The sequence below is a fragment of the Anas acuta genome, chromosome 11 (genome assembly GCF_963932015.1).
Source record: "Anas acuta chromosome 11, bAnaAcu1.1, whole genome shotgun sequence".
Taxonomy (NCBI): Eukaryota; Metazoa; Chordata; class Aves; order Anseriformes; family Anatidae; genus Anas; species Anas acuta.
In genome coordinates this window covers 19,754,884-19,774,588 of record NC_088989.1, presented here as the reverse complement: position 1 = coordinate 19,774,588, position 19,705 = coordinate 19,754,884, and the positions used below count along the sequence as shown (strand labels likewise).

Sequence of the window (19,705 nt, the reverse complement as noted above, 5' to 3'; positions counted from 1 at the left end):
GGGAGAGGCAGCCTGGTCTGTGGGTAGTACCCTGCAGAGCCAGGCTTCTCTCCTTTGCAGGGAGGTCACAGGAGAGAGAGCTGGTCCAGCTGGAACAGCTTATCCCCATTTACTGGGGCATCAGCAAAATAAGTTGCTTCTGCAGACAACTGCAGAGCTTGTCTGTGCCTCGGTGTAGTCCTGGCAGAGTCCTACTTAAACCACATTTGCAATTTATTAAAAATTAGTAGCTACAAAATTAAAAGAAATTTCCACTAGGATATACAATAGCTGATGTTCTTAAATGGTACCCATGCAAGGAGCATTATAATTTGGTTTTGCTTGAACTGGGAGGACATTTTCTGAATGATTGTTGTTCCCTTGCAAAAGTGAAATTCAGTGCCTTCTGTGTGAGAAATGTCTGGGATATCCTTCTCCCGAATTCTCAAACATTTTTTATTTTTTACCCTGAGCTTTCTTAGCAAATCTTCCTTATTCGGATATGTATGTGTTGGTTCTTGGAATATGTAAATTCCTGAGAAAGGATGCTGAAAGTGAGGGAAGTTATCATGCATATATTTGTATCTCAGCTCGCTATATAAATGGAAATTAGGTTTGAGATGATTAGAATTAACAAACTGCCAGTGACAACCACTATTCCATAGCTATAAAGAAAATAGCATGCTATCTTTAAAGCAGTAGTTTCTAAAATAACTGTTATAACATCTCAAGTTTTCTTCAGTTATATTTTATAACTATTTATACAGAAGTTTCACCCTTTTTAGGTGGGGAGCCCAGTACTGTTGAAGTGAAATTAGGATTGAAATGTTGGGTGTGTGTTTGGCTACTGTGGGTCTGCTTAACCTTGTTGATTTCAGTGAAATCGTGTTGGTTTACATCTGTTAAGTTTCTCTAGTTCTTACCTTCTAATGGCTTTTTTTTTTTGGGGGGGGGGGAGTGGGGGATGGGAGTTCAGCATTTCTTCCCCTAATTTTCTCCTTTTTTTGCAGTATACCATGTTATATATGCTGTGATAGTATACGGTTACCCATGGACTAGGAATAATATCAGAAATACCAACATAGATTTTTGCAAAATGAGTTTTTACAACAGTGCTGTCAAGCCATGGCTGTGTCTAACAGAAATTGAATAATGAAAAGGGCTGCATGTTGCTGGCAAGCTGTCTATATTCATTTTGGCAGTGTAACTGAACCCATCTTTTTCATGAGTAGTGCTGCTTTGAGGAAAGAATTAGGGGGACTTGGAAGCACTGGTGGTGTGACTGGTTCTGCTCCTGATGCTGGGCCAGCTCCCACCTTCACAGCAGGATAGAAAAATGCATTTTTCCCCCAAGTGGGAAGCTAAGGGTTGGAAGTGTAGGCAGGGAGGTGGGAGGACTGAAGAGGTGAAGGTGGGCTTTCTGCAGGGGCAGGGTGGGAAGGGTGTCCCTTGGGCACCAGCCCTAGGCTCTGGCTTCTCCCTCCTGCTGCGTGTCCCAGCCTGGCTTTCCAGTGCTGCGTGCGCCCTGCTGTCCTCAGCGCTCACCTTATCTTTGCCTACAGCAAGCCCTCTCCCTAGCTGTAGTAGCTTTAAATGAATATTAGTAGCTGCAATTCCACATCATTTTTAACAGTGAAGTCAGCATGGCCGAGGTCCAATTTCTCCCTCGCTGTGTTTGTGCCTCCACTGATGCTCGCCTGACCTTGCGGTGTGTCTCTTCAGGGAGCCCAGCCAGGGCACAACTCGTGCTGCAGAGAGGAACTGAACAGCTGCTGAGCAGCTTTGCATTTTAGGTGGTCTGTTTTGTTAGCAATACTTGTATGTATTCCTTCCCACCCCCAAGGGATGGGTGGAAAATGTCATTTTCATGGTGTTTTGGAATGGTGTCAAGAATATCATTTGCTTCTTAGTCTATTGCTATCACTTTTTTTTTTTTTCAGATTTGCAAGAAACTTACTTGAAATGCTCCATAATTCATGAGGTTCACTTCTGTGTCTGAGTCTTGTTCATTCTCAAGTGATGTAGCAGCTCTAGAATAGACTCTTTCAGAGTCTTGCAGTTGTGCTTGTGCTGATGGGAGAGATGTCATAGCCGAAAATCAGATGCTGCTAGCAACCTGCCATATCGACAGCAGGCTCTGGGGAGGGGGATGTGGGTGCTGGGATGGATTTTACTGCACTGAAGGCGAGGTTATGTGGTCCACGATCCCTCACATTCCTGTTGTTAACCTGTTGCTCACTGGTGGAAACTGTCCTCTCCCACAGCAGATGACTGTTAATCTCTCTTCCTTCATCTTTTCTATATGTAAAAAGAAAGGTCAGCCTTGACTCCCAAGCGTACAGTATTTTAGGAGATACAGTTCTTGAGATAAACTACGTAAATGTTTATTTTCTGTTTTGCTCTATAAGTACTTAGGGATGTGGTTTTACTGGGTGATAGTGGTGGCAGGGGGGATGGTTGGACCAGATGATCTCCGAGGTCTTTTCCAATTTTTCCAATTTCAAGGATTCTGTGATTTTATAGTAAGACCACACCTTCCTGAGCACTTTGCTGTGCAGAGGTTCTTTGACAAGGAACAATTCTTGTAACTGAACTTGCCGGTCTGTGTGAAGTGTAGGAGTTACTCTGCAGTTGTGGATGACATTGTGTGTTCATTTTTGCTTTTCTGTATAAAAGATAACTTTTGCAGGCATTGTAATTAGCCACTTGTCACAAAGCAGCATCTTCCCATTATGAAGCAGTAAGTACAACGTTTCCCTTAATATTTATTCAGTCGTATCTGATTTTTGACACCCTAATCCCTGTGGAGTAGGACCTTATTCTGCAAGTAGTCTCATTGATTTGTACTGCTGAACCAGTGACAGAACCATGTTTAATGTTTTTTGCACGACTTTGTAGGTGAATTTGTGATACCACTTGCTTTCAAAGTGCTGTCTGTCTGCTGGGTAGTTGCTGTGTATCTCCCTGGAGGAAAAAATGCAAACTTGCCTTGTCAAAAGCAAGACCAAAGCTTCTCATTTCTTGTCATTTTCACCACTACAAACAGCGTCCCTCCCTTCATCCAGAGAAGGGAACCATTTTGTAACTTCCAGTGTATTCAGGCATTGTTCTGTATCTCATTTCAGTACTCTCTTTTGAAGTTTTTATATGTATCCCCTCCCCTTGTATATTACCGGTGAGCTGTGGGTGTATTGACTTTGGGTTTCTTCCCTGGAGGATGTTTGAGCTTCTTCTGGTTACTTCCCTGTTTTGAAATAATCTTGCATGCACCCTTGCACAGCTGTGATTGCACAGCAAAAGGATTGCGATTAAAGCCATTCAGACTTTATGAATAACTTACAATCTTTTCATCTATGTGTAGGTACACCAGAATTCATGGCCCCAGAAATGTACGAGGAACACTACGATGAATCTGTTGATGTTTATGCTTTCGGAATGTGCATGTTGGAAATGGCTACCTCAGAATACCCTTACTCAGAATGCCAGAATGCTGCTCAAATTTACCGGAAAGTAACCTGTGTGAGTAAACTTCCTTAATTTTAGTTACATCTGTACCTTGGTTACTTTGTAATCTGAACGTTTAAAAACATAGTTCAATGAGATGTCAGTACTGTCTTGTGTGTGTGTGGTTTGTTGTAGAAACTGAGGTATCTTAGCTCTGGGTTGCAGAGAACTGCTGCAGGTCTCTTTGGAATGCTTCCAGTTCTATGGTTGGACCGTGTTTGCATACACTGCAGCTACAGATAATATTTTCAGTAATATTTGTTGCTGTTTTATCTCCATCAGCTAAAGGTGCATGAAACTTGGGAACAATGAGCAGGAAAAAATCTCTGCTGTAGTATTACCTTTGAAATAGGGACTATTCAGAGCTGGTCAAGTTTCCCACAAAGACAAAAAGACTAACTTTTAGATTGCAGCCTAAATACTTAGGTGGTGTCTGTTGTTTGATTCAAATTTCTAGCATGGGTTCTTTCGGCTTGTGTGTGTAACAAATTGTATAAAGCTATAAAAGGGAAAGCATACCCATGTTTAGTTTTGGAGTGTGCCTGAGGAGTTTTACATCTGCATTTAGGAACTCTGTATGGTTTGTTAATTGCCAGACTGGAACCATGGAAATGGGTTGCTGCATTTTCGGGTTAAGTTAGGCTGGAGGAGAAACCAATCTAAAATTATTTCTATACTAAAAAAAATCATTCTCCCCAACACCCTCACCTCCGGATGATAAATATATTTGTCTACGTGAGCTGCACTGCGAATGCCTGAAAGAACTTATGAGTTTGTAAGTTTGCAAATCGGTGAAAGAATCACTGACTGCAGAGAAATGGGATGTGCCAAATGCCTTGGAAGAGGTGGTTATATTCTGCTCTGCTTGGATAAATAAAACCAGGAGTATAGGATTTGTATTTTTTTTTCAGGATAGATAATGCTAAGAAGAATAGCTTGTCAAAGATTTTCCCAGCTACTTCTTTCCATCTGGCTGCTGCAAAAGGAGCTACTGAGCTGTACGGGTTGACCCTTGTATATTCCCATCACCGAAAGATGCAGTCTGCACACTCAGGATATGACGAGAGTAGTCCTCTGAAGTAGACTGCACTAAAATTTGCAAAAATAGCTACAGATAAGGTTGCTTTTATTTTATTTTTAATCTATAAGGTAAAAAGAGTTGTTAGGCTTACATTATAGATGTATTGCGAAAAAACATCTCAGCTTTCAAAAGCATGGTCCCAAAATTAGTATTCCTCTTGTCCCACTGCTTGCAATGAATAAAAATCTTCACAAATGAAATTCAGTAATAACTTCCCAATTTTGAAATGTATTTGAGATCACTCTTCTTCTCCAAGAGGTTTTGTGAATCACGCTAGTACAAATATGGTCCTGTAAAGTACTGCAGTCAGCTAATGCTGCTCAAATTGCATTTTCTGACTTGGCGAATAGTAGTCTCTCATGTCAGGTAATAGAGATGCTTTAGTCAGATACCCACACACTTGCATGTGCAATTTGATGTGCACTTCATTCTTCATAAGTATATTTTGTATTGTCTAGTGTCTATCTTTCCTCATAACTGAAGACCAGGCTGCAAGGAGGTTAGTGCTCTTGTAGATTGCTGTGCTAGCCAGCTGTGATGATGCTAACCTGACAGGAGAGGGAGGATACAATGATCAGAAGTCTGTTTAAAAGTTGAAGTCAGTATCACAAAAAACAGGAGGGTGTCCCTGCTGGAAATGAGAGAGATGTCACGACTTGCTGAAAGCAGGAGGTTGCATCTGAAGAGGGAAACAGCTTTATCTCATTTCTGTGTAAATGGCTGCAAGCTGACATTTGTAGCTTGGCAAAAATGAATCTTTCCCAATGGACTGCAGCCCTGGGTTTGGGTAGTGTAACTCTCCTTAGAGTGCTGCTTTCAACCCATTGCTACTTAGCGGGGAGGGAGGCATCAGGAGCTGCTCTGCAGTGCAGTTAGCTCTGTTGCTAGCTGATGCACTAATGGCTGGGCCTGCTCTGTAGGGTGGTGTAGTGTGAAGTGTGTGCAGAGATGGGACGTCTGGTTTGCTGACTACAAGCTATTCTGCTGTGCAGCATGGGCTGGCTGCAAATGCATACTGCATCTTTTCAAAGAAGTGAAATACAGTTGATGGCTTGGTGAAGTTGTTTGCCTGAATCCTTATGAGAATAGCTGCTTGGTTCACATTGCTATTCTGTTCACTCCACCCCTACAAGGAAAAGTTTATTTTGTTTGGCACAATGGCTTGTTGGCCTCGTTTAGGTATGTAGTCCTTAGGATCTGCTCTAAATGCTATCTTTGTGTGTATCTTAAGAGATCTTATGCTCTAACACTTCACGTGGTGACAGTAGAAGACTACTCTGATGTTAGGCTATGAGGCTTCATCTCCTAAATGTGATACTGGGTCCCCTTTTGGTCTGGTTATCCTAGGCATTTAGTAATGGCTTTGACAAGGGGTGTTTGGTGTGTTGCCTCCTGCACTGGGCAGAAGTTTGTGTGAGCAGTGTGCTGAACTTCTTTGTGGAGCTGCCATCGTGTTTAGCTAATACTAAGCTGACCTGTAGTATGTGTGTGTATGGATTTAGAGCCACAAATAATATAGATTTCTTCTGTTGCTCCATGTTCTTTGAAAAACTTTGTGTACAGCTCTTTGCCATCTGGAATATTGGTGATTAAGACTTCATAAGACTCAATAGCCTCATTTATCAAAGCAATATCCAAGACGGCAAAGAATAAAGATTAATCAGAGGTTTCCTAATTAGGTGCTATATTTCAATTTGCAGACATAAGTAGTCATTTTTTAAACACTGTTGAAAGTCTGAGCCAACTATGTTTTGTGGCAATAACCTTTACACAGCTGAGGATTATATGGTAACTTTGTAAGAGTGGTCTTATACTTGCAACTCCAGAGAGATGGAAAATAAAGATTATTGTGAAGAAGCTTTTAAAAGGTCAATTTATTACTTGTAAGAGGTGTTTTTGATACAGATCTGTCTGGTAGGGGAAGCCGAAGCAGGATGCATCAGGTACAGACACAAAGGTACTGCTTTTTTTCCTGCTGATCTCAAGGCAATAGCAGCCAGGGCAAAGGCACCGGGATTCCTTTGATGGAAAAACTGGCATTACTGTCCTCACGAGGAAGGGGTTAACCAAGCCTCTGTGGAGAGGAAAAATGCCCTGTCGCATGCCATGAGCTGCATGAACTGTCAGACATGGAGGAGGAGCAGAGGGAGGACCTCCAGGGCAAGTGTGTGAGGGGAGCAGCAGGAGCCCTGGAGAAGATCCTTGTTCCCAGATGGAACGGCTCTTGGGGGCTCAGCAGCTTCTGTAGAGAAGCTATGTCCACAGAAGAACTGGCAGCAGCAGAGGACCCCGCATGTATCCACGTGAGTCGCGCTGGCAAGGCACCGCTGGGACTGAGGGGGGCTGTCACTATGGGTCGGGTGTCGGAGCACAGGTCCTGGGGACCCTATGCCTTCTCCACACCATGTGCCATCAAGGAGGGTTGGCTCTGACCACCTAGGTGGGCTGGGGACCACTCCCAGGAGACGAGATTTAAAATGGCTCTTCATGAAGAGTCAGGGTTGCAGTCATCGTATAGCAGCTGTTACTGGCATTGGTTTTTACTAGGCTGAATGGGGTGTAGAAGTAGACTGCAGATGAAAACCAAGAGGTTGAATCACACTTTCATTCCTAGGTTTAGTTGAGGACAATTATGTGTCTACCAGGGTACTGCAGCAATCGTTTCCCAAAGTGTTTCCCAAATGTACAGAGAGGCTCGTTGCTTTGCCAGGTTAGACATCACTGTTAGGAGGTTTCTCTCTGCCCTGTCATCCAGAACTCTGGAGTGTAAATCAACACGTTTTTCTTCACCCCTTTCTTCTGGTCCTGTCCTAATGATTTCTTATGCTTTTTGTCACACTGTAAAGAACAACTAAAGGAGATGAATATTGTTCCTGACTGAGTCTGCAATGAGAAACTGGAATTGCTATGGAAGATCATGGGCTCCTCGTTAGGGCCTACTGCAACAGTGCACCCAACAATGTACACGAGGGGGAAAAAATAAAATACAAAACTTTTTTTGGCTGATTTTAAGCATATGTGATAATACAAGAGAACATAAGTAACCTGTTTTTCAAGCAACAGGGCAAAGCCACATTTACTGCAGTTAACTTCGTAGTGATTTCCTTGTCAGCATATTTGCAGTCATCTTCATTCTGATGCCATAATCTCATTTTTCATGCATAACTTGATGTTTTTTTAGTCAGTTTTTTTTTGTGTGTTTAATCATTCTGCCAAGAGATTTTAATGTAGACAATAGGCATATTTAGTGATGAACCATCAGAGTCTGTGGCCTTCTCATGCAGCTCCAGACCAATGTTTTCTTACTGAAGCCCTGCAGAATTCACTACAGACCAACTGTGCCCACGGGGGGGGAGGGAGTGTTCACTGCTACCTTGTTGGCTTTAGCTGCACAAACTCATGCTTTAAAACAACCCATGTGTCTATAGAGTTCTGCTTAGCATGTTAAATTTTCATGTAGTTTATCATGTTAAGTTTTTCATCTAGATTTTCATATAACTGCATTTGCAGGTTATATATTGATTGTATAGATAGGATAAATTCTATAGCTGTAGCACAGCCACAGCAGACAAAGTGTTATCAATGTCATTGCGTTGACCGGTGTATTTCAGATATCTTCTTAGATCTGCAGATAATCTTCTTAGATTAGCATTAGGATTGAGTAACGTTCTGGAGTGAAGTAGAGATCAGTTTATAATTACAAACGGTGATCTTGCTGATGAACATTCTGGAACAAAATCCTGACAGAACTGAGAACTTTATTTTCACCTTACTGACTTTGGAGGAGTGTGGTAGAGTGGAATTTCAGTTGAAAACATGGTTTCAGCTTTTTCAGAGGAAATGTTTTTTTTACCTTTCAGGAACTACTTGATTCTAGGTAGTACACTGTACTGTATGCTCAAGCAGAAGGTGGATCCGGAGTTCAAAGAAGAATGTATCTAGTCTAGAAGGGCACCTTCTGGGTGCAAGGAAAGCCCTTAGAAAAGTGACCCACGTCAGGCAGCAAGACTTACCATTGATTGTCTGGCATAAGTTGTGCATTTCATAAAGCATCATCAGTTTGAAAAGTGCGCTTTGCTGATGGAAAAGTGACAAGCAGCTATTCTCAGAACTCTGAAAAATTAGTTTCATGCTTTTCCCCCTAACTCAGAGATAAAGACTTTAATGTCTTACATGTACCTGTCTGCAGACTCAACTATCTTATACCAGAGTGTAGTGTATTTCCTTTCAAATCTAATCCTTTTTAGAAAGAAGGTGAGGAGATACTTGAAGGAGTGGTGGGGTTTTGTTCTTGGACTGAGGTGTTCTTTTTTTTTTTCATATAGGGTTTGATGTGTTTTTTGTTATTGATGGTGTTTTTTTCATAAAGAATTTGTATGAAATTATCCCTATACATCTCCTGTCAACTAATTAACCCTCCATTTTGGATGTAGTGGCGTTGAATTTACTTCTCTTTGAGAGAGCTGTGCAGTTTTTATACAGCCATGGATAATTCCTTAGCCAGTATACTTTGAATGTTGTTGCCATGTTTCTTTGGGAATGCTCAGGAAGGGCAGATGGCTTTTGAATAAATGAATGAGATGGATCCTTTGATTCCAAATAGAAACCTGTGTTTCACATAAACCCCCTCCATTGTCAGGAGGCTTGTAAGCATCAGGGCGCAGTGCTATAGGGAGGATTTGCAGCATTACAATGAGGTGGCCTTGGAGATTTTAATGAAGAGTAAGGAACTAAAGCATTCTGTAGCATCTGGGCATTGAGAAAACACTTCAGGAAAGCAGTTCCGTTTGGTACTTCACAAGGATATATACTATCCTTGTTTGTTTTGGTGATCTGTTCATAGCCTAGGTGTTCAGTAGATTAATACAAGAGATGTTTGGATGTGGAAAGTAAAATGGTGTTTGTAGGAGATGCTATTTTTATGAAAGGGATTTGCACTGTCAAAAATCAGGGTCAGTAATCAGGGATCTTTTGAAAGAAACGTTTGTTTTGAGGCAAACCTAATTCCTTGGTGCCCAACATGTCCTGCCCTGCTCCATCTCAGCCATGTCAAAGTTCATCAGACTACTTAAATGAAGAATGTTTATGAATTCTGAAAAGAAAATGAAATCAAGAGGTATAGTGATATACCTTAAGCTGTTTCCACTTTATATGCTCAGTTTATGTCAAAATATCCATGAGGCACTCTGGAAATACAAGAAGTAATTGGCAAGTTTATGTGAGCACATAGATATGGGAGCAGTATGTTCATCTAGAAAGGTGAAAGCTGCTCAGGTAGTGGGGTGGAAGCTGCCTCAAGGGTTATGTTTTAAGGTTCTCTTAGAATTCCATAATTTTCTATAGCAAACTGAAGTGTCAGAAAATATATTTAACTATGTCCTATTGTTTTTTATTGTGAATTTGCAAAGATTTCATTAAACTCCTCCCCATCTGAGAACAAGACACCCTCCTGTAGCTTTATCTGCCTATTCAGTCTGAGGGCCCCAAATATTTGGTGCTGGGCATGGAAACAGTGATATACTTTTTCTAAAACTATAGAGAAAGAATTGTGATAGCAATCTTACCTGAAACACTGAGAGATAGCATTGCAGATCTGAAAAGCATATCCCTTGTCAGCGTGGCACTGTTTCCTCAAAGACTGTTATTCTGAGGTGAGATTGTAATGACCCTGTGACATGCAAGGGAAGAAAACCAGTTCAAGGATGATGATTTCATAGTCATTTTACATTGACTTACTTTTTCCCAAGGTTATCATCCTAAGGGGAGCTAGAAATGTGCTTCTTTCAAAATAAAAGATTGTATTGGCTTTAGTAATGAATTTTAGAGATTAGTGCTAAAAATGTATTTTGGTACTTTGTTTTCATTCATTTCCAATCACGTACAGGAGCCCTTTTATGAAACAATTTTCGTACACTGTGGTGTGCTTTTGCTTATTCTAGGCAAGTCTGGGCTTTGGTCAACTAGACTTTTCCTATTGTTTTGACACAATTTACTAATATACAGTAATTGAACCTACATTTTGTAAGCAAAATTTAGTTTTGCTTATTCGAATAATTATTTTTAGTTGGTCACAGTGAGCCCATCACATGTATGGACTATTCTGTTTTGTTCTGAATGTTTTTTGATCTCAGTAGCTCTCTGCCTAAGCCAGAGTTTGTGTGACTTTTCCATGGTTTTCTTTCAAAACCTATAAATTACATATTTTACTCTTTTGAATCTTAGGTCGATCACTCCCTCTATGTCTTGAAATTAAGATAAGTAAGTCCAAGTTTAAAGTCAAATCTAAGGCCTAAATGGTGACAGAATATTGTTAAAAAGGTAAAAGTATGATGTGATTTGGAATACTCAGAAATTCTCCGGGAGATGCCGGCCCTCATTGAATTTCATCCATGAAATTTATTCAAGACCAGATTCAGTGAGGGGTGGTTCTTTTTAATCAAAGATAGTGTTAGGTGAGCCAAAAGTCCACTTTTCAGAACCTCAGGCATCCTTATCTGCCACTGTATGATTATTACTACTGTTCTTTCAGAACAAAACTTTTAAAAGGGTTTGACTGGAGTTAAATGGCTAAATCCCATTCGATTATGGGCTTAATCAGATTCTGTTTTGTTGTTGTTGTTGTTTTGTTATTATTATAATATAAAGGAAATTATGTTTCCTATTTTTGTTCTGCTTATTGATTTTATTTTAAGTATTAGTTTCCTTAAATAACAACGTCTAGCTGCAAAACCTATTTAAAAATACATGTCTCTGAATTTTTGTCCATACACACCGTGTTCTAGTAGGGATATGCATCTTTTCAAGGATGACTTTTTGTTTCTAAATTAAGCTGAACATCACAAAAGGGAAAGCTTCCTGTATTAACACTGGCATCTATAGCTGAATATGTACATGAAAAGCATTCATAGGAAACCTTGTGCTGAACTGAATGGAAGTCAGTCAGCGTTACCGCTGGTGGGTGTCAGTTCCTCCTGCCTCAGCTGACAAGGAGCGTGGTGGGGTGGCCTCACCGGGAATGGCTGCTTTTGCCAAATCCAGAGTGAACTTCCCTTCTTTGCTCTCTGCAACCTCACAAAAGGAAAACTTGTCAGTCTGGGCAGCTAGACATGTCTGCTAACTGCCCAGATCTTCCTGGTAATTATTGTTATAGTGCATTTTGATTACATGTACAGAGATATGAGATATAAACTGTTACTTAGTTTGAGTGCTTGCATGCTACTTCTTCTACAGTCTCTCTTTATGTTGGTAAGGTGTATGGGTTTTTGTTTGTTTGTTTGTTTTGTTTTGTTTCCTTTAATTAAGGGTCTCTATACCTTGAGGAGGATCATGTTAAGATATTCACCCTGAAATATTAGAGAGTAGGGAGAGGTGAACTTTGACTACCCTAGAGGTGTGTTTGTTTATTCTAATCCACTCCATCTTCTTAAAACAACCCTTCCTAACCTGAAAGAAATTCAAATTGTTCCTGTTGCATCTGTGTAGAGCCAGAACATGGGGAATGAGATTCTGCTTCTGTAAGTTTTCTTCTGTGGTCAACAGATGGCTTTTGTCCTTGGAAGGCTATGTTCATGGGTTAGATGCTCCACATACAGAATTGACCAGCATTTCTGGGGGAAAAAAGTTAACTTAATGTCAATTTACAGGTTACGCCTGTCCTTTCACTCATTCCCAATAAGATTCTAGCAATGTGCTTGGGAAAATGCAAGAGCAACACAGAGCTGTTGGGCACATTCTTTCTCTGCCATACTTGGCTTTGGGTTGGTTTGAAGTGGGGAGGGGGAGCTCTTGAGAATACTGGGGGCATAGAAAAGCAAAAGGTTTGTGGAAAACAGGAATCTGGAATAGTCAGTGGGTTGTCAAAGGTATATTTGACCTGCAAATGGCTGTCTGAAGAAAAACGCAAATATTTTTATTTGTTTTAGTGTTTTGAGAGTTAAGGCTGTTTCTTGAATAAGGACTTCAGAATCCCCAGGATGCAAAAGAAAAGTTTGCAAGTGTTAGTAAAGAAAAAGGAGATTTGCATGGTGTATGACTGAGTTCATGTACAAACTAATGTGCCTGAAGTGCAACGGTACTTAGAAATATAGCTCTAAATCTTCATTTTAGTTTTAAATTTAGACAATCAACTTTATTAGTTATTCCAAGAGTTGAATTGACTGCACAATGTAATAAAAACATCCTCACTGAAGAGCTAAAATGTCATTCTTTTTCAGACTAACTTGTTTTTTTCCTATCCTTTTAGGGTATAAAGCCAGCAAGCTTTGAGAAAGTTACTGATCCTGAAATTAAGGAGATAATTGGGGAGTGCATTTGCAAAAATAAGGAAGAAAGGTTTGTTTCAAATAAGCAAGTTTTGTATTAAATAATGTATATGCAGAAGTTTTGAGACTGTGGATTTCTGTTCTAGCCTCTGGGTCTCCTCTGTGCAGGAAAAATATGGAACGCAAATAAAAATATAAATGATTGCCTACTTTGCTGTCAGAATAACAGAATAAACTTCATTGCTGTGTCTCTCTGACTTTTAAAGTGTAATGTCAAAAAGCATAATTGTGGATGAGTGGCATAGCTAACCATAGGATCTCAGTCAGGAGGTTCTGACTGGAGCATCAAGCATGGTGCAGGTTCGTTCTGACTAATGTGGTAGAGGATTGACAACATCCCTTTAGATTCATCTGTATATGAGGATAAATTGTGACCTGTTTCCATCTTAGGTTTTAAAAACCTAATCTTCTTATACTGGCCTCTATATATGTCTTAACTTTAAGAAATACAGGTCCTAGGAACCTTAGGTGATTATCTAGAGAGAACCTCATTTTAGAACTCACTAAGATTAGATACTTGAGGAAAGTTGAACTATAATCTCCATTTCTGAGTATGTTTATGGTGTATGAATATTGCTGAAGCTTTGTGAAATAGGCAATGCCATTTTTTCAGCAATCCTCAGTAACACCAGAAATACTACCTCTTTATGCTAGTAACACGAGTTGTTTTGGATAAGCACCGAAAGACTGTAAATGTTTTTGCCTCTAATACAAATTTATTGTCACGAAGTTCTTTGAAAGTGCTTAATACTTGAAGTATTCAAATATTCTTTATGTCCATTGCAGATATGAAATTAAAGATTTATTAAGCCATGCCTTTTTTGCTGAAGATACTGGGGTAAGAGTGGAACTTGCAGAAGAAGACCATGGTAGGAAATCCTCTATTGCCTTAAGACTCTGGGTAGAAGATCCTAAGAAACTGAAAGGAAAACCCAAAGATAATGGAGCCATTGAGTTTACTTTTGATCTGGAGAAGGAAACTCCTGATGATGTTGCACAAGAAATGGTAAAATAAACTTCTCCTGACAAAAATATATATGTAATTAGTGCATAAATCTCAAACGACAGCAGGAGCAAGTCTGGTAAAGTAACTTCCATTTAAACCATTCTAGATATTGTTTAAGCAGTTTGCATTGCTTCTTTAGAGTGAATGCTAGAAGAAAGGGTAAATGGGGAAGAACTAATAACTGAAAAAGATGTTTACTGAATATGGAATCAGATACATGAAATGGCATTTCAAAATAACAAGTCACTTAGGGACCAAGGAGGTATCTTCTGTTCCTGAATTTTGAAAAGTCTTCTGCTAATTTCTGTTAGCTGTTGCACGTCTTCAAATTTGTTTGGAACCTGATTAATTTCAGACAGCAGCTTGAAATAAATTAGAAGAGTTCAAAAGATCAATCAAAAATATTCTGCACAGAATTTTTCAAAACACTTTGTTTTTTCAATCAGTGTTACTTAGGAGGAATATAGATGAGGAGGAAGTCTGCTCAGTCACTCTATCACTAAACATAAATAGGAAGCTCGATTCAAGCCAACTGCAAAGAGTTAGGAGTATACTTTGGATATTTTTTAACAAAAAGTTTAATTGTATCTTCATGACTTGTGTTGTTAAAAAAAAACAACTATTTCTTGTGTTCAAGTTTCAATGCATAATCATTGAATTCATATTTTAAAGATGTCTTTACTGCCGTTGTTTCTAAAGTTGTGGAAACAGAACCAGTAAGCCCTTAGTCAAGGGTCTGAATGTTCTTGTGCATGCAAATATGTTCCTATTATTATACCCTAAATCTCAAGGGATCCTGTTTAATGATGTTGTCATCACCATTCCTGTTCTGCCTAGGAGGCAGTCATTTTGGTAATATTACCTTACTATGCTTGGACTTACCACCATGTATCCAAAAATCAATGAGAGGAAATCAGGCTCCTCTGTCATCTTGTCACTAGTTTGCAATAGATCCAATATTTTTCCAGTAGTTTATTGTTACAGAACTTAATTTTGAAGTTGCTCTAGTCCAGTTAATTACTCTTATATCTTACCTTTATATTTAAATATTTATGGAAGCATTTGGAGATTTGAAGTTCTGTAGTGTACCAGGCTAATAGTTGTGATATTTATTTTTAAGCAGGAAGTACCTCTCGTATAAAGTATATTTTGAAGATCACTCCCAAACTACTGTGATGCTGTAGTATCAAAAGTCCCCTTTCCCGAATTTAAAGCTTGTATTTTACAATTACATTAACAATTACCCGAGTGCATGTGAAATACTTACAAACTTGAGTTTGTTGGGTGGACAATCATTCCTAAATGTCTTTTTCTAGTCCTAATGACTTATGAAACACCACAGCCATGTGTTTTCATCAGTTTGTGTTGATTTATATGCTGTGGAAGAAAATAATGCAGGAGATCTTTTGAGTACAGGAAATTGTTTATCATTATTGATGAGGTTTTCAGTTGTCAGGCATTCTAAACTATCCAAACGGTGTGGGCAAAAAGAACTTGAAATGCTCTGCTGGGTTTGCAACCTGTTTCAAAGCCAGTTGTACGGTAAAATGGCATGTCTTCATTAAATGTTAACCGTTCTCTGAGTAGAGATGTAGGCATAAGAATTGTTTAGAAACTTGCTAATATACCAGGTTTTTAGTGCCTTCCCATTAAGCTTTGCAAAGAAGAATCTGCTGGCAACCTCAGTTAATACCATACAAGGTTCCCTGGACCTGTGTGGTTCATCTCTATAGTAACTCGCTCCCGTTGTTAGCGTTTGCTGGATCAGCAGTTCAGGAATGTCAGTAAGGTCTGAGGGCATTGGCACTGGAAAATACCCACATCCATTTGCAGCTGTATTTTAAGCTCCTTTGTAACTACTTGATTTGAGACATCAAAAAATCCAAGCTGTAAAACTGTGTTGTGTTTGGGCAAGAGTAAAGAAGGACAACGTCTAAATTTCCTCCCGGTAGATAAATGCTTCCAAATCTGTAGAATATGCATCTTTCAGAAGATGCAGATCTGAACATACAATTCTCTGGCAGCTCGCTATTGATCTAACATTTGTGCTCTTATTTGTAGGAGTATGACAAGGAGATTAATGCAAACAAAGAGCAAAAGACAAATTTTCCGCTTTGATGAGCGAATGAATTCTGAGAAATTTTGCTCCCCTTTTCAGTCAGATGTGAACAGTCTGTATTTGACTCAATGATAAGCAAAAGCTTTTATAAGAAGTCAGTCAATACTCCCTGACTTCACCTTTTAAGAGAAGTTAATTTGAGGCTAAACTCTGTTAACGTTTTCTTTTATGACTTGCTGTGAAATCAAGCACAGCAGTTGGGAGAACTGTGTATGCTAGAAAGGTTAGGGCAATAAATTCTGATTAATGGTAATAAGATTTACTGCAGTTCAAAGGGCATTTTTCAAAAGTTTTTTTTTTTTTTTCTTTTGACTATTTTGTTAATCTTTGGAGAAAAAGAAAAAAGAAAAATACCCATCTGTGTTAAGCTTGTTCTCATCATTGTATATTAACAGGTCAATTAAACAGATCTATGTTCAGGTCTTAGAAATTATATATTGCTGTTTTAAAATGCATTAGGGACAGAAGTTTAATTCCTAAAACCATCGAGCTCTTTGAATTCCTGTTCTAGTGAGGAATGAAATTGTAACTTTTTTTTTTTCAAAGTGGTATTTTCTGTTAGAAAGAGATTCCAGTAATAGATGTGTGTACTTGTATGTGCACCTCTGTGTGCACATGATCTTGCTAAGTTTGTTCCTCCTCTGTAGATTGACTCTGGATTTTTCCATGAAAACGATCTCAAGATAGTTGCAAAGTCAATACGTGACAGAGTAGCATTAATACTATGGAGAAGAGAGAGAATTTGGCCTAGAATACAATCAGAGGAACGTCGAGATTCTGAATGCTTGGAGAAGCTGAAGACCCCACAGGCACAACAGGTTCAAGTCACATACCTTTCTCACACCGGTCACCATATCCTGTCTGAGTCGGAGGAGCCTGAGGCAGACCAGCACCCCTTTCAGCAAAACCTGCCCACCAGCGTCACATCTGTTGCATGTAAGTCTCATGTTAACTTTGTATGTGCGGGATGATGAATGTCCTACAGTAAAAATCAAGAGTAACGTGAGCTCAGCAGTGAAACATTAGGCTTGTTTTTGCACATTAGCTCAGAGACCACAAGTGTCTTGAACTCTTTTTGAAATGAAAAAGAAGTTTCAAGAAAAAAACATTATATGGAGATAGCTCCTTCTTCGGTAGAAATAAATGCGAAAAAAACAAATGTATTCTAATATATTTGTAAATAGAACAGCAAATAGAACAGCAAGGATACCTACTGCTAGACATGGAGAAAAAAAAAGCATTTCCTGCAATTTCTTGCATTTTGAAATTTCCTTTTTTTTTTTTTTTTTTTTGGTGGAAAATAACTATGGTTTGGTCACACTTGTTGGAAACATCCCACCTTGTGGGCTGACAGTTATTTTGTGGGTTCTTAAGTCATGATGTAGGTGCTTTCTCTGTTCCTCCAGGCTATTTATTTCATTTTGAGCTCATGGATCTGAGGCAAGGAAGTAGTTGGATCTGCACTGGGGGACAGTGGGGGCCGGAGTAGGTAGTTGCTTCCATTCCTCCAGGCTCTGACAACCACAAACCAGAGATCTGCCAACTCGTTACATTCAGATGGTGGTCGATTCACAAATAATTACTAATCACTGGGCTATTTCAAGACGAGTGGATTTCCATCTCTTGTTTTAAATTCAAACACTGATTGTGGTCTATCTCTGAAAAAGAACTACCTTGCCTTGCTTGCAGAGCTTGTTGTTTCTTCATTTTACTTGTGAGCATCAGACTTATCTCCAGCAAACGGCAAGGCGTGAGGAAGTAGTGGTTTTAGCTAGCTAAAAAAACTTGATCCCGTGTCTGTCCCCTTTTTTAGCAAGTCGAGCTCTGCTATGAAAATCTTAATGTATTTGTAGTTTTAAACATCTTGAAGGCAATTTTGCTGGATAATTTTAGCTTGGAAATTTTGTAAGATTTTTTTTCTAGCCAGTTTTTCTGATAAAATCTGATGTACTTATTCTACTAAGCTATTATCATGATATTTTTGTTCTACTGTTCCGGACTTTTATGCAAGCGTATTTAAATTAAAGGCACATTATCTTTAGCAAAGAGACAGCTGCTACTTTAATTCAGGTAATGTATAAATTGCTATACAGAGGTCTGCTCTGAATACTAAAATAACCAAGCACACCTCTACAAGAAAACAAACCTTCAAAAGATAGGAGAATGCCATATTTGCATAAATCTAAGAATGTTGCAGTATTTACAAAGCTTTTTTTTTTTTTTTTCTGAAGCTAAATTGTTGTCACTTCATTTTCTTAGATCATGTATTTATTTTATGCTAATTTATTTGAGAAACACTAATTATAATTCTTTGTTTCCAATGGTACAATGACACTGCTCATGCCTCCCATGGTTCTGTTGGTCACGAGTTGGCAGAACTTGATGCAAAATAGGACACCCCTGGTTTATTTCCTGCTCCTCAACTCTTAATCAATATTTGATATTATTCAACAATTTGCTATTGGATGTCTTTCAACATTTTCTCTCATATTCAGTTTTGTTCCTTTGATGTCCTGAATAATTGTAATAAAATGAAAGTGTGTATGGTGCAGAAATCTGTGCCTTCTTATAGTAGGGCCATGCTGACTTTTTGTACATGAGCTAAATAGGGAGGTGAGTTTAATTTTGCAAAAAATAGTAGGGAGATGAGTTTATAAATACTGAGGAGAAATTTTATCACTGACACTATTAAAGCTATTTGTTATTTAAAATCTAAATAAGTAAAAACCTACTCAAAATACGGAAAAATAGAAGATGCAAAGTGTTGGAGAAAAAAGGATATAAACTTTCTGGTAACAGTTCTCTTTCAGGGTGGGGTTTTAAATTTTATGTTACAATCCATTTGCCTTTTGGTTACTTATAGCTACAGTGTTAGTTGTCTCTTGCCATTTCTCAAATGAAAAAGCAGTAGGAAAAAAAAAAAAGAAACGAGAAACTGGATAGATGTGGCTTCAAAAGCCATGAAAAGACATCTTAAAAATAGTAATACTCAATTGCATACTTATAAGATTTATTTTTGTTCAACAAAAGATACTACACTTGCCCAATACCACAGTTGTGCAATTCTGCAGATTAGTTGGATTTAGCATGCGAAACACTGACAGAGCTCTGAATTGTCCTCTTCGATTGCCACAAAGCTGGACTGAGGTAGCTCTCGTATTTCATTACGTGATTTTGATTTAAATACAGGTAGCTTAAAGCTTTCCACTTACAAATAACAAAATTAGGATGCATTTCATTTGTAATTCCTGTAGGATCTGTTCTTGTACTGCTACTTAGTCTGTTTATAGCCAGTGCAGCCCTAAATCTGCTGCTTTGTGATGCAGGGCCTCTTTTTGCAGACTTGCTTAAATGATGCTGCTTTACTTTGTGTCACACACATCAATCAAAAAATCCATAATACGTTTTTCTGTGATTTCTTCATTGTATGTTTTCCCTTAATACAATTGAATTATTTTGCTATCCATTCATCATCTTGAGGTATTGCTCAAGTTGGTTATTATTTAACTAATACAAAGCATATAGTTTGAAGAATTTTGTGGTTTTTCAATACTACTAATTCACAAAGATATTTAAAATTACTGCATTCCTAGAAGAACTAACTCCAAGACTCCATGACCTGCTATGAACATTACAATTGGGGTTTCCTATCTTTTCATTGTACAAAATCCATAAACATCTGCAATTCTTAATGT

General features: G+C 38.7%; 1 protein-coding gene across 1 annotated transcript in view; it reads left to right on the top strand.

Annotated features, from left to right (window-relative positions):
- The window catches only part of WNK2 (WNK lysine deficient protein kinase 2), a 110,741-nt gene that overhangs the window by 43,075 nt on the left and 47,961 nt on the right, over positions 1–19,705 (top strand). The window contains exons 5-8 of the mRNA XM_068694091.1: positions 3,341–3,498; positions 12,807–12,895; positions 13,672–13,891; positions 16,658–16,946. Coding sequence (XP_068550192.1) covers positions 3,341–3,498; positions 12,807–12,895; positions 13,672–13,891; positions 16,658–16,946 — 756 coding nt within the window. The remainder of the gene's footprint in view (positions 1–3,340; positions 3,499–12,806; positions 12,896–13,671; positions 13,892–16,657; positions 16,947–19,705) is intronic.